Source organism: Vipera berus (genome assembly GCF_964194415.1).
Source record: "Vipera berus genome assembly, chromosome: 2".
Lineage (NCBI taxonomy): Eukaryota > Metazoa > Chordata > Lepidosauria > Squamata > Viperidae > Vipera > Vipera berus.
This window is the reverse complement of record NC_138203.1, coordinates 207,004,617-207,018,771: the sequence shown is the minus strand read 5'-3', so window position 1 is coordinate 207,018,771 and position 14,155 is coordinate 207,004,617. Positions and strand designations below refer to the sequence as shown.

The 14,155-nt window shown below is 40.5% G+C and overlaps 1 protein-coding gene across 2 annotated transcripts in view; it reads left to right on the top strand.

Annotated features, from left to right (window-relative positions):
• The first annotated feature begins 6,356 nt into the window (after positions 1-6,356).
• Positions 6,357-14,155, top strand: part of CSF1R (colony stimulating factor 1 receptor) — a 42,846-nt gene continuing 35,047 nt past the window's right edge. For both annotated transcript variants that reach the window (XR_014025488.1, XM_081320435.1), the window contains exon 1: positions 6,357-6,534. Coding sequence is in view for 1 of the 2 variants with exons in the window: in XM_081320435.1 (XP_081176561.1) it covers positions 6,492-6,534 (43 nt within the window). In the remaining variant the exon portion in view is untranslated. The remainder of the gene's footprint in view (positions 6,535-14,155) is intronic.

Here is a 14,155-nt window from a genome sequence, read left to right as displayed (position 1 = left end):
TTTGAGTACCCCTTTTACCACTGTGCACTCTAGGCCAAGATTTTACCTCAAGATCTACCTTCTTTCTCTGCTTCATTTATTGTCAAATGTCTTATTTCCAGAAAAATAACTCATTTTGTGCAAAGGATTGGAGAAGGTGGTAGGTTATTTTGCATAGACTCAGAGAAAAAACAAATTTGCTGGACTCCCATTTGGTTCCAAATTTAAACATCAACACAGGACAGAAATAATATTGAGTAAGTTGTACAATTTGTCATTCCCTGGATTGTGCCTTTCATGTCCCTAGACCTCTAGGAAAATATTTATTTCCTTCTGACTGCCTGGAAGAGTTGGGGTTAGAAACAGTGTATGATGGTGCCTCTGCTGTTTCTTAAGTGGGCAATTCCATTCCAGGGCAAGAGTGGCTTCTTAATGTCTTTTCCCACATGCGCGTTAATGCTGCTGGGGAGTGAAGTATGCTGATGATACCCAGAATGTTTTACCATTCTATTTTAAATAGGAAATATTTATGCTTCATTGCCTGGAGGTCATAAAGGCTTGTATGGGTCAAAAGAAGTTCCAATTAAATTCTCTGCAGGAAGAGTTTGTGTTAGCTGACAACAGATCTGCTTGAATCACTCTGGCTTTGGCTTTGGATTGAACAACATTTGTCCTAAAGGAGCAGATCTGCAATTTGACGTCTTCGTAAGATTTTTCATCTTCTCTAGAACATGATAATCATAGTCAAGGGGTCTTTCCCCATCTCTGGCTGGTATACCAATTAAGGGCCTTTCCGGATTGAAATGAAACAGTAGAAAAGTCAATCACTAATTCACTAAGTCTCCGCATTCAATAATCCAGCAGATTAATATTGCTAGATATACTGTAAATGTAAACTGTACTTTGGCATTCATATCGATCTCAGAAAACCTCTAGGACACAGTCAAATGTATAGTCACTCACTCCAATGCACCCTGAATGAAAGGGGGAAATGGAATTCTGAGTGTCTCAGCTCCATGAATTTGGTTCTATTCATTGGAATCCTTAATGTAAAAAGAGGTACATTCTCTCAGGCATGTTTCTCTATTCCTTGCTCCATATGGAAGGGATAGGAAGATAAATTGATCTAGTATAGATTTGTGGAAGAAACAACCCGGCTTGACCCAGCTCCTACTTCTTTATTCTTTTTAGTTTGATGGATATTGAGTATGTTTCATGCTTCAGCAACTGAGAACATCAGTTCATGTCAAATCCTATTTGTCAAAATTGTGTGCCTAATAACGATATAATCAAATATTATTAGATCTCAAAGACCAAAAGTCATATTAAAATTTATGGCCCAGGGCCAGGCATGTCAAACTCGTGATGTTGAGCAACACACCATGACTTTTTCCCCATTGCCGACAATGGGGTGGGCACAATTTCGGCATGAAGTATTCGGCCCATGGGCCAGGAGTTTGACATGCCTGGCCCGGGCATTGTTAAACCCATGCTTCCCAATCTTTTCCTTCAGGCAGACCACAGCATTATTAAATATTTTGGAGGTTCACCAGAGACGCCACAGTTGGTATCACAATGATTATGGGTGGTGTAACACATATGAGTTTCTTAGATGATGACAAGCAAGGAGCCAAAAACAAATCTGATTTTTTTTCCAAATAAACAATCTTGGTAGATCCTAAAATTGTATAATCGTTTGTAAGAATTCCTTATAAAATCTGAGGAAGAATTCCTAAATCTCACCATTTTTTCAAGCAAGAAAAGTAAGAGCGACTGCAATCATACCACCTTGCATGTGCAAAATATTCCAATATCATTCCAGGCTGAAGTCCACCTTTAGCCATTAAGGTTTTCTAGGTGACTAGTGTCTTTCCATTTAATCTTCCTGTCAGGGTGATTATGGTAAGGAAGAATAGTTGTGGAGCACTCCAAAGCTGTTGCATAATAAACAGCTGTTATTTCCAGAATCATCTGTTCATGAGCCACAGCAACTTTTGGTTAAATATGTGACAAAATTCACAATATATATATAATTAGAATCTGTGTGTGTGTGTGTGGGTGTGGGTGTGGGTGTGGGTGTATGTGTAATTTTCTTAGCAGGTTAAGTGGCTACACACAGTTTCAAGAAGGCAAGGGACTTGCAGTTCTATCAGTTTTCCCACCTCTCACCTGTTTGGAAGGGCCAAGAGAGGCTTCGCTTTAAAGAATGATTCTCCATAACTTGTGAAAACTTGGCTGAGCATATGTATCATAAATAAAAAAACCAAGGTCACTATAAACAAATATGCTTCCCATCCTCTACTTCCCATTTTCAACTGCTGATAATGCTGAAAAATTGACCCAGGAAGGTGAAGTATGCTATTACCCTGTTTTCATGCCCTTTGTTCCCCATCTTAGCCTTTACTGTCACTAGCAAAAACCTGCAGTTTGCCATAAATCATCTGTGATCCTAAATCAGCCTATATTATCATAGCTCAACCTTCCCACAAACTGCACATTTTATATTATCATATAAGGTAGGGTTGACCTCAACCCTCATTACATATGAAAGCTAAAAGAGGTGCAATCCAATTGTCTTGTGCTGCCAGTTGGAGAAATCTCAGTCAATAGGAAGTAGCCATCCCTGGTCACCACAAAGTTAGTTTGACAGAATAGGCCCCCATAGGCACCCTTGAGGGCCGCATCAGCATTGCAGTTGCCCTCGGGGGGGGGGGCTGGGTGGGTGTGGCTAGGGTGGGCATGGCCTACTGGGTGGGCATAGCTGGAATGCGTATGGCCTACTGGGTGGGCATGGCCAGCTCTACATCATTCACGTCAAGGGTGCCTATGGCGGCCTAGGCAGGAGTAGGACAGATCTGAGGGTCTCTGGCAGAAGGAGATGGGACCAGGACAAGTGCCAAGGCATGGTCCACTGGAGGAGCCTCACTGTTCCTCTCATGCCACATGCGGGGAGGGGCTGAACCGTGGCACGGAGGTGAAATGCTCAGCGCTGAAGCACCTGTGGCACTAAGCCCAGCCCCATTTCCCCAAGGGGGTGCCCAGCTGCACTTACCTCCTCCTCAAGGCTGCTGCTGCTTTGCTTGCTCTCTTAGCCAAGTTGCTCATGATTGGTACGAGGGCAAAGTCAAGAGGGAGGCCCACTCCCTCTCCATGTGAGGAGACCTGGCTTTGTATCCAAAGCTTCCTTAGCAATAGGATGTGAGACCCCCCAGGATAGGCCAGGAGGAGGGGGCAAGGGGATGGTGAAAGGGCAGCAGGGCAGGACTAAAGCAGGACTTCCCTCAGACCCTCTTTCTCCTTCCTTCCTTCCTCCCTCCCTCTCTTCCTAAGAACAGAGTGGTGGGAAAATATTTGAGATGAGGGAGGGAGAAAAACAGGCAAGAAACGCAGCTGGGGAAGCGTCATCCTTCATGAGGAATGAAGAAATGCACCGTTGCCTGGAAGTGGCCAGCACATGGCTCTTGCCTACTTCACATATCCAGCTTGGTGGGCTCTGGGGGAGGGATGCCACGAGCAGCATGAGAGTTGATGTTACCTGCGCACTGCTGTCCAGCCCCCAGCCTGCCCGGTTTTGGCAGGTAGTGGGGTGCTCTCCTCAGTGCCAAGAGGCTGAGCTGGGTGGCACAAATCTAAAGAGAAGTGCAATGCTTCCCAGCCCCTAGCCTGCCTGAAGTAGGCAGGGCCATGTGCGGGCCACTTCCAGGCAACGGTGCATTTCTTCATTCCTCACAAAGGGTCATACCTCCCCAGCGTGTGCCCAGAGGGCAGCACCCTTGCTCTTTCCAGATGGCCTTGTGAAGCTAAGACTGAATGTATTTCAGCATAGATGACTACCAATTGTACATTGGCTCCTGGCCAGCCTGGGTCAGGCCAAGGCAGCCGGGGTTGTTCCCTCACTGTTTCCAGGATGGCTTTGCGGGCCATATGAAACCACTTCACGGGCCGGATCCAGCCCCCAGACCTTGTGTTTGACTTGTCTGGAGTAGAATAACAAAGTAAGAAGGGACCTTGGAGGTCTTCTAGTCCAACCCCTGCTCAAGCAGGACACCCAATACCATTTCAGACAAATAGTTATCACTTCCTGCCACTGAAAAAAAGTGATGGTTTAACTGGGATCAATACTATCAAAGATGGTGTTAGAGGAAGGTTATCCACTCCCAACCTTTGTTAAGTGATAACATCTGGTTTCACTGTTGTTCAAGTAAAGCTTTTGCACAGGCCAAGCTTCTCATGTTTTACCCAACCCATAAAAATGGAGGAAACTACAAAATAGAGTTCATAGAATTTATCTGCGATGGAAGCAGGAAATTCTTGTGTCCTATTTGGACAATGTGGCTGATATTAGAGGATTGTCCACATGTATGATGGAGCAGCTGTTTGCATAGTACAGATCTCTACCATTCCCAAAGATAATTCCTGCATACTATCTAACTTTCCCATTTGGGCAATTTTCATCTCTCTTCACTGGATGCAACTTGTCCAATTCCAGATGGCCCCAGTCCTGATACCTTTTCCACATGGGTCAACTTCAAAGTTGCTACTCCTCATTTCTCTTCAAAAGTCTGGTTTTACTGTGATTCAAGTAGTGTTTTTGTACAGACACAGCTTGCATACCCCGATACTGAACGTCCCATGTTCATTATAATCAAAACTTTCCACTCAAATTCCACCTTTTCTTCTGTGCCCTGGGCACCCTCAGCTTTCCTCTAGCTCAGTGTTTTTCAACCTTTTTTGGGCAAAGGCACACTTGTTTCATGAAAAAAATCACGAGGCACTCCACCGTTTTCCGCACCGTTGGACCTCCCCATGGTCGCTACACGAACGGTCGTAAGTCGAGGATGGCCTGTGTTCTCAAGGGGTTGGATAGTCTAGCTGGCCATGTATGTGAGACAGGTGGCATTTAATTTCAAATAAACACTCACCTAAAGTTGTCATTTCCCTCTATTTTGCTTCCAGAACTGGTTACCAAAATATACCTTATATCAGTGTATCAGCAAACAAGACACCACGTGGTATACACCCTGCTGCAAATTAATCTCTGTCCATTTAATAATAATGTAATGTAATCGTTCCTAGGATTTCCTCAGATTCTCAGGAGGAAGGGGAGGGCAGATTCACCCATATTCATTGAAAAATGATGTAACCACACTAAAAATACCTGAAAATATAAAGTTAAGGGATGATTTTGGGGGGAATCACTATTCTGCATATTTGGGACCTTACTTCAGGCAATATTCTTCACTTTTAGCATTGGCCATTTGTTCCTAAATAACTAAGTTTAATGAATATGAACGAACCTTTATTGTCAAAGTACAACCATGTATACATTGAGATTGGCTGAGCCTCCCTTCATGACCCCCGAATTGTAGTCTTAATGTAGGCCATGTGCCACGGATTTGCCCAGGCAGTGAAAACATCCAAGTACAGCACTAAAATATTAACTTTTTGGGGAGAGAAGGGAGAAATAGCCATAGAAAATTTATTGAGGCACGGTGGTCTATGTATTTATACAGAGTATTTGTACCCCATGATAATCAAAATGCTCCTTAGTAGTTTACAATCCTCATTTCATAATCTACTTTTGCTGCTTTCCATCCTTCTATTCTTTCCTAGGAATTTGAAAAAGGAAAGGAAAAAATGAAGTATAAAAATGTTATGGAACTCTTTTTGTCATCATGTTTTCTATCTCATGAGGGTTACTTGAAGCAGTATGACTTGATTTTACCACAGCATTTTAAAAAAAATTCATATATAGTATATCATTTCATTTGTGCCTTTCTAAATCTCTCTTCTAAACTAGGCTGGTATAAAGCTGAAAAGCTGCACTTGCCAGCTCTGGTAGCTCTGGTCTCAGCCTTCACCTTGCCAAACTTCCACCTGCATTGCAGCCATGTCCACTTATACGATAGATCACGCGCATCAGAGCCCAATGTAGATTTAACCTCAGCATTCCATCACTCCAATGAATGTCAACTATATTCACTTTCCTGCACAGTCATGAAAATTTCAGACCTCTTGAACATGTGTGGTTGCATCAGGACAAGTAGATACAATTGCACATGCTCCCCCCCCCCCCCCCGTGCGCTGCAGATTGTCTCTAGGTGAATGCCTGAAAAGGAGGTGCCATTCACAAATTATCTTTTCTGATTGCAAATGCAAACCAGCACTGTTGGAACGTGATTGAAGCATTCTTTAAAAGAGTATTTTAAATGGGGCCTCCTTGAGCTGTACCTCCTCTCTCCTCCCTTCTATTGAGTGTTCATGACACACTCTTGTTCTTTTTTTGGAGCTAGAAATTTCCTAACTTGTGGTCTTTTCAGAAAACGAGAAGTGTCTTCTTCTCCAACAGGCAACCAGGCACAAAGAATACACAACTGAAGGATTAGCAGCTTTCGTTGCCTCATTCTTTGTTTTCCACTAAGAAAGATTCTCTGGACCAAGACACTGGCATTATTCTCCTATAGCACAGCACAACTGACTTATGCTTGGTGAATACCTTCATTCCAGAGCAAATGGGCTCGCTTTTGGTTCTGATAGCAACAGCTATCTGTCAAGGTAAGTCTTCTTGTTCATTCCATTCACACATCAGTAAACTGTAGCAGCTGGGAAGAATGTCAACTTTTCTAGCTGTGACCAACCAGACAACATAATGGATTATGACTCTCTTCAGCCCCAACCTTAAGGCCACTTGTTCTTAAGGCCATTTGCCATGTTTGTTGTTGTGATGGAAGTTGCAATCCGATATCTCTGGAAGGTTCCAAATAAGGAAAGTTGGGTTTTAAAAGCTTTAAGTGCCCTTTTATATGCCCTGCAAAAGGATAAGAATCGAAAATTTCTGTTGAAGGAATTTGTTGCTTTTTATTGGTATGATGGCCAGTTGGATACATCCAATGTTGCGTTAATGCCTACAGTTTTACTTTTAAAACTCTTGATCATTTTCTTCACTCTTCACTCTTTTTTGAATACATTTACACTTGAATATTCAAGAAACTAGTAATGTTAGCTTTGTTTATACAATGCCCATTTTGGGGGGAAAAATAAGATCTGGGATTGGGTGTTTGTGTTTTGTTTTGTAATCGTTAAGTGATTATTCGAATAGGATACTAATCAATTAAAGAAGCTGAAGCAGGTTCAGTTAGGACAGATATTTCCTGCTCAGAAAATCAGCAATATGTTATTCCATTTGAAAGTGAAGAAAGTTTTTCTCCAAAAAATTCTAATTTTAATTCAGTTTATAATTGATTTTTAAGTGTACATCAGTCCTGTATAGCACCTTCAGCATCTAAATGTAGATTTGATCAAAATATTTTAAAGGATAAATTAGAAACACTTTATATGACCATGGAAAGCGTGGAATGGTTTTTGTTTTTTTTTAAAAGTCTGTAGTCTTTTCTCAAGCTTTAACACGGATAGTTTCTCACTCCACCATAAATGGTACAACTAACTTGTACTATGATTGTCAGTCTGCTTTGTGGTAAATATTTTAACTAAAGGGAAATGGGGGAGTGAGTTTTCATCAAGAATTTAGCATATTTATGCATGGATTATTCATTAATTACAGTTAATATAATGAAGCTACGCTAGTAAATTGGCAGCATTAAAAGTTTACAGCTACAATGGGGTTAAACTGGAAAAGTTCACGCTGTACAAAAAGTGGATTGTACTTCTTTTAGTTTCTAAAAGTCAAGAGGAAGAAGTCTCATGCTTAGGCTTAGTGGAAGAAAAAAATTACATGCTTCAGACTAGAAACCAAAGGTCACTATTATGCAATACCATGATGTGGTAAAGTGGCCAGTGATTACTGAAAATATGAGGGAAGTAGGCCATGATCCATCTTAGCAATGTTCTGAAATTCCATGGAAAACTTCATATATCTCAGCATTGGAACTGGCAAGAAAGTCTTCCATACTTTGAAGAAACTAAAAACTGGCTTTGTATCAGTAGGGTTACATAGTAACACCATAACTAAAAACTAATAGTAAAATTGAATATAAGAGTAGTTGGGTTTGTATAATAGAGACGATTGTTGCACATTTCCCTATGCTGCCACTGATTGTTACAAACTTCATGCATTAGTATCAAGTACCAGTACTTAATTTTACAATGTGCCAATTCTACTGCCCTTTGATCCATTTCTGACTGTTCTTGCACTCAAAACCTCACTTTGAAACTGCTGTACCACTTTTACTTTGCTCCTTTCATCTGGCCTTCACCATTTCCTGCTTAAGTCTTCCAATCTTGTCCCCAATTCAAGAATCCCTTCACATTGTCAAATGTGTAGCTCCTAAAATTTAGTCTATAGGTGTAGGAAATGATACCATGCCTTTATAGGATTATCTCTTGAATATGGAAGTAGTCCATTATTTCTCATGGTGGAAGACTACTATAAACTCTCAGTGTCTTTCCAGTTAAACATGGAGAATTCTGATCACCCATTCACCCTCAGGAATTTACAAGAGGTAGCAACTCTTTCAAATATGATAAAATAGGCTTCCGTTTTATCAAATTGGATTTTATTTGTATCCTGCATTTTTACGAAAAAACTCAGGGTGGTAAACATATCCAACATACCTTCCTCCTACTTTCCCCACAACAACTACCCAGTGAAGTGAGTGGGCTGAGTGTGACTGGTTCAAGGTCACCCAGGTGGGCTTTACACATTTGGTTGATGCACTCTTTAAGCCCATCAGTCCCTTCAACTCATCTCTTCTTGCTTCACTCTTTTCCCATCTTAGTTTATCTTTACTCTCTGCCTCCTTCCAAAGCTGATTCTTTCTCTTTAATTAGCAGAAACATTTCCTTTTGCTGTTGTTTTAATATTAGCGATATTGGTTTAAGTATTTGAGCCTAGCTTCATTTCTGGCTGGTCTATATTTGTTTCAACTACAGGCAAAGGGTGGATACCTTAAGTTTACCAAGGTAGTAGTAGTCTTTTCTAAGGGAGACTCCATCCCTTCTACCTCTGTGTGGTGTAGGTTCTGGTAAGAAGTCTGGTTTCTACAGCCAGGTTGTTGATCATTTCCTGCAAAGTCTGACTTCTGTGAGGACCAAACTCTTTTCCTTTTGTATCTAGGTTTTTTTTTCATGGAATGTTTAATGAACTCTTGAGTTTAAGCCATCTCCATTTGTGTGGTTGCCTATGTTGGCTCTTCCACTTTTTTTTTACAGATATCCAACCCTGCTTCCCCCCTTTTGTCATGGGTTCTTTTCAGTATACCCATTTTGGTGGGCTCCAAATAAGCCAACAACAACACAGGTCCAACACACACAAACATTCATAGGCCATTATGCACTACTCACCCCTATTCCACTCTTTCCCACTTCTACTCCTACAACTCCAACTACTATTCCTTCTGCAAACTACTACTCCTTCTGAGTACTACTAAGGAAAATTACATCTCTCTGGCTGCTTTAATTCCACACGCAGAGACACTTATTCCCTCTCCCCCATATCCTGCCGCTCTGAGCTGGCTCTCAGCACAGCTTTTATAATCAAGGTGGCCACCCTGGCTGGGGAGAGGGCTTAAAGAGACAAGCGGACAGCAGCACAGGTGCAGCCTGTTTCCTCAGACCAGTAAGGAGAAGATGAAAACTCAAAATCCAATTGCCCAATTCCAAGTAAGAAAGTTCCTTCATGCTTAGTTTTGTTGCACAGATGAAACCCATTCTATCTCTGATGCTTTAATTTTCCCCATATTTTACACACTCCCAAAGGATACTTTGGTAGCAAGCCAGCTTTAAAAGCCAACAAGAGGGCTTTAAAAAAGATCTAAATGGGCTTTAAAAAAGATCTAAACGTTTTGTTCCTCTACTCAGTGTTGTAACCCCAAATTTCCGAGCTTTGTCCTTTTAATATCAGAGATAGGAAAGGTGAACCATGGTTTATTGTGTGCCTTGTTTTGAAACGGACTGTGCGGAGACCTCTTTAATGAGAATATCTGAACACTTACTTCAGTGTAAGTGAAGGTCATGGAACTAAATATTGGGAAGGCAGCCCAGTTCAGATCTCACAGCCCATCTTTCCTTCCTCTTCAGATAAGCTCTACTTAATGTCTTTTATGGATACTGCTATTGATAAAACAATGATGAGAATAGATTTGATGGACAGATGGATGGGGAAAGCTGAAGGATGGAAAAGGATATGTTGATCCCATATCAATGTACATGCTGGCAGGAGATCTTCCCATCTTACTTCACCGTCATAAACTAACTCCACAACATTTTTGGACATGATGAAATGATACTGCTTTGTAGCAATCTCCTGTTGCCATACAGTTGATTTGAGCAGGAATAAAAAGCCAGTAGGAAGCCTTCCCTCAAGCCCCGGAGGCAAAAATTCTTACCAGTCTACAACTGCTACTGAATTTGCTAGAGGGATTGTCACCAAAACGTTAGTGTGTGCACCTCTATAATCCTGATCTCTGAATCAAGAATAGTTTTCTAGTAAGCCTTACTTCAGAAAGATTACACAAACTGAATTGATGGATGGATGGGAAAAGTCTGCAACCTATTCCTCCACTTATAAGAATCTGATATTTCATAGTAAGCAACTTCAGTGCTGATAAAAGATTACACATAAATGTATACACACCCCCAAATACAAACACAAACCTGTTCATATTTGACTTCAGATTTGTTATCTGATATTTGTTAAATCAAATATCCTCCCCTATACCAAATTTCTGTGTCTACATGAAGTGGTTCTATATGTTACACTAATACTCATTAACTTAAATGTCAGTGTTCCCTTCTGCTATAACTCTTTTAAAATCATGTTTTATTAGATTTTCTTTAAATCTGAAAGCTTATTTACTTATTACCCTAACCCGGGGACGCGGTGGCTCAGTGGGTTAGGACGCTGAACTTGTCGATCGGAAGGTGGGCAGTTTGGCGGGTCGAATCCCGAGTGCCGCGTAACAGAGTGAGTGCCTGTTACTCGTCCCAGCTTCTGCCCACCTAGCAGTTCGAAAGCACGTAAAAATGCAAGTAGAAAAATAGGGACCACTACAGTGGAAAGGTAACAGCGTTCCGTGCGCCTTTGGCGTCTTTTAAAATCATGTTTTATTAGATTTTCTTTAAATCTGAAAGCTTATTTACTTATTACCCTATTGCTGTCCAAACATGTTCTTAATCCATTAATACCATTGGGATCCTTCAGTCTCGAGAGACTATGATATCGTGCTCTGGAAAGAGGTCCTAAAGGAGCATCTGGTGCGGCTAAAAAGGCCAATTCAAGAGTTGCACACTGAGGGCAAACACAATCTGTCCCATGTGCAGCCCCCAGATTTCGCTGGTTCTGGGACTGCCTCTTTGCCTCAGCCTGCTGCACAAGTGTCTCTTCGAATTGGAGAAGGCTATGGTGTGTCTTTAGCCTCCAGGCTGAACGATCAGAGGTCAAGGTTTCCCAGCTGTTAATGTCAATTCCCAAGGCCTTTAGATCCCTCTTGCAGATATCCTTATATCGCAACTCTGGTCTCCCTCTGGGGCACTTTTCCTGCACTAATTCTCCATACAGGAGATCTTTCGGAATCCAACCATCAGCAATTCTCACGACATGCCCAAGCCAGCGTAGACATCGCTGTTTCAATAGTGTATACATGCTAGAAATTCCAGCACATTCCAGGATTGCGCTATTTGGAACTTTGTCATGCCAGGTGATGTCAAGAATACGTTGGAGACAGCACATATGAAAGGTGTTTAACTTTCTCTCCTGCCGTGCATAAAGGGTCGAAGTCTCACTGCAGTACAAGAATGTGCTCAGGACGCAGGCTCTATAGACCTGGATCTTTGTATGTTCTGTCAGCTTCTTATTAAACCATACTCTCTTTGTAAGTCTGGAAAATGTGGTGGCCACTTAGACAGTTGCAGGAGAAATGCAGGGAACAAAGACAGTCACTTTTCGTAGCCTTCATAGATTTTATGAAGGCTTTTGACTTGGTTAGTAGCGACGGCCTTTATAAAATTATCCCCAAGATTGGATGTCCACCTCAGCTCCTCAACATCATCAGGTCCTTTCATAAAGAAATGAAGGGCACTGTAGTTTTTGATGGCTTAACATCAGATTCCTTTGACATTCGAAGTGGAGTGAAGCAGGGCTGTGTCCTCGCACCAACTTTATTCGGGATCTTTTTTGCTGTCATGCAGAAACATGCTTTTGGAACTGCAAGAGAGGGTATTTATCTCCGGAGCAGATCAGACAGAAAACTCTTTAATCTCTCTAGATTGAGAGCAAAGTCTAAAGTCCAGCTGAAATGCCTACGGGATTTCCTCTTCGCTGATGATGTTGCCGTTAATCCGTTAATAACCCTTTCCAATTATAGCAAATATGACCTGATTTTTTTATCTGTTCTTGATCTCTGCTCTGCTTTATCTACTATACATGATAGCCCTACACATTAATCTGTTGTGTTCTAGGTCTCATTCCTGATCCAAATATTTGGTAGATTTCAAAATTAATCTTTATCTAGATTGTTCAACTCTTTATCAAAGAGTCAACCTAAATTCAGTTTGTTCCGGACTGGACTGAAAACTCAAGAATTCTTTGGAAGCTTAAGAAATTGAGAACAAATTTACCAAAATAAATGATTCTTATAGATGATAAAATCAGCCATTGTGAACTGTTCTGTTCCATTTCAGTTTACCAAGATGACCAGTAGGTCTTTTTGAACAATCCATGGAATCTTCTGTACAAAATGAATTAAGTGTTCCTTGGCAAAATAAATATGCAAAGAAATAAGACTTGAAATAGCTGAATGTCTAGGTACCATTTAGGGTTCTGATTATTACTTGTTCTAAAATGTTATATAATGCATTGGCCTTTGCACTTCTTTCAACTTGCTCACATAAAGATGCTCCTGGGTTATTAAACACTGAGTAATACTAAATGTTTTGTGCCACGATTAATTTATAAATTTAGGGTCAACAATCTATATTAGTTTTGGTTTCATAAAGTCATACTTCAATATCAATTACTATACAATTACTTTTTCTTACTATTTTTTTACAGTTAGCAAGTATGGTGATTATTCTTTAATAATTATTAGTTTTAATTATTTTTAATATTTTATTATTGAAATATGGAAATTTGAGAATGATGCCTTGTTAATCATGTATCAGTTTATATGAATAAGTATGATCTATGTTTAAATTCTTGTCTGAATAGATTATTTTTAACGATTTGATTAGAACTCTACCAAGTATTTGTTGTTTTAATCTGGGATAAAATAACTTTAAATTATGCAAAATATTCTGGTATCCTTCTCCTGAGCATCATCAGTGTTCTGCTTTTCATTTCTTGTCACACTGATCCCAATGAATATAAAAACCAAAAAATTAATATGCAGTTGTCATAGAGATATATCAGAATTGGCTCTGTGATTATATCATGGAAATAAAACAAAGCTGATTGTTAATGTGGTCACCATCAAATACTGGTATATATTTCCAAATTAAGACAGTTCCATTGAGACAACTAAGATAATTCCAAAGCAAAACAATGCCATTAAGACAACTAAGATAATTCCAAATTAAGTCAAACTTGGAAGCCCAGGGAATTGATCTCTGAGATATTAACAGAGAACCCACAATTTTTGGTGTTGAAGATTCTGGGATCTAGGGATCCTGGATCAGGAATTTAGGTACTCCGTAACGATCATAGATGTATCTCAAGTAATCTTGAACCCAACATGTGTAGATGTTCATTTATTGGACCTTGTTTTTGTCTCAAAGAAGATGTTAGATGATGTGGAAATGAAGGGGATTTCTAGCACTCCATTGCCATGGTCAGATCATGCCTTGATCAAGTTGCAATTGTTAGTCACTTGTGATTTCTGCAGAACCATATTCAGATGGTCCACCCCAGATGCCTATTGGATCAAATTGGTTTCCAAAGGGAAATTTTCCAGTGTTCTAGGAAGCCGTTCTGTGAAATAATCTGATAAATAACTGATAATGGGAGGAAAATTGGGTGCTGAACAGTATTGTTCTTCCCCCCTAAGCCACCTCTTTCTGGAAGCCTCTCTCAATTGGTGACTGAAAATTGCAGGCACATGTCAATTGGAACATCCATAGCTTCAAGAAGCAGGGTGTTCAATACCTTAGTAGCTCAGGAAATTATTTCAAGTCTCACAATAAAGCTTCGACCCATTGGTTCTTGACCTCCAAACCATTAAAAGAT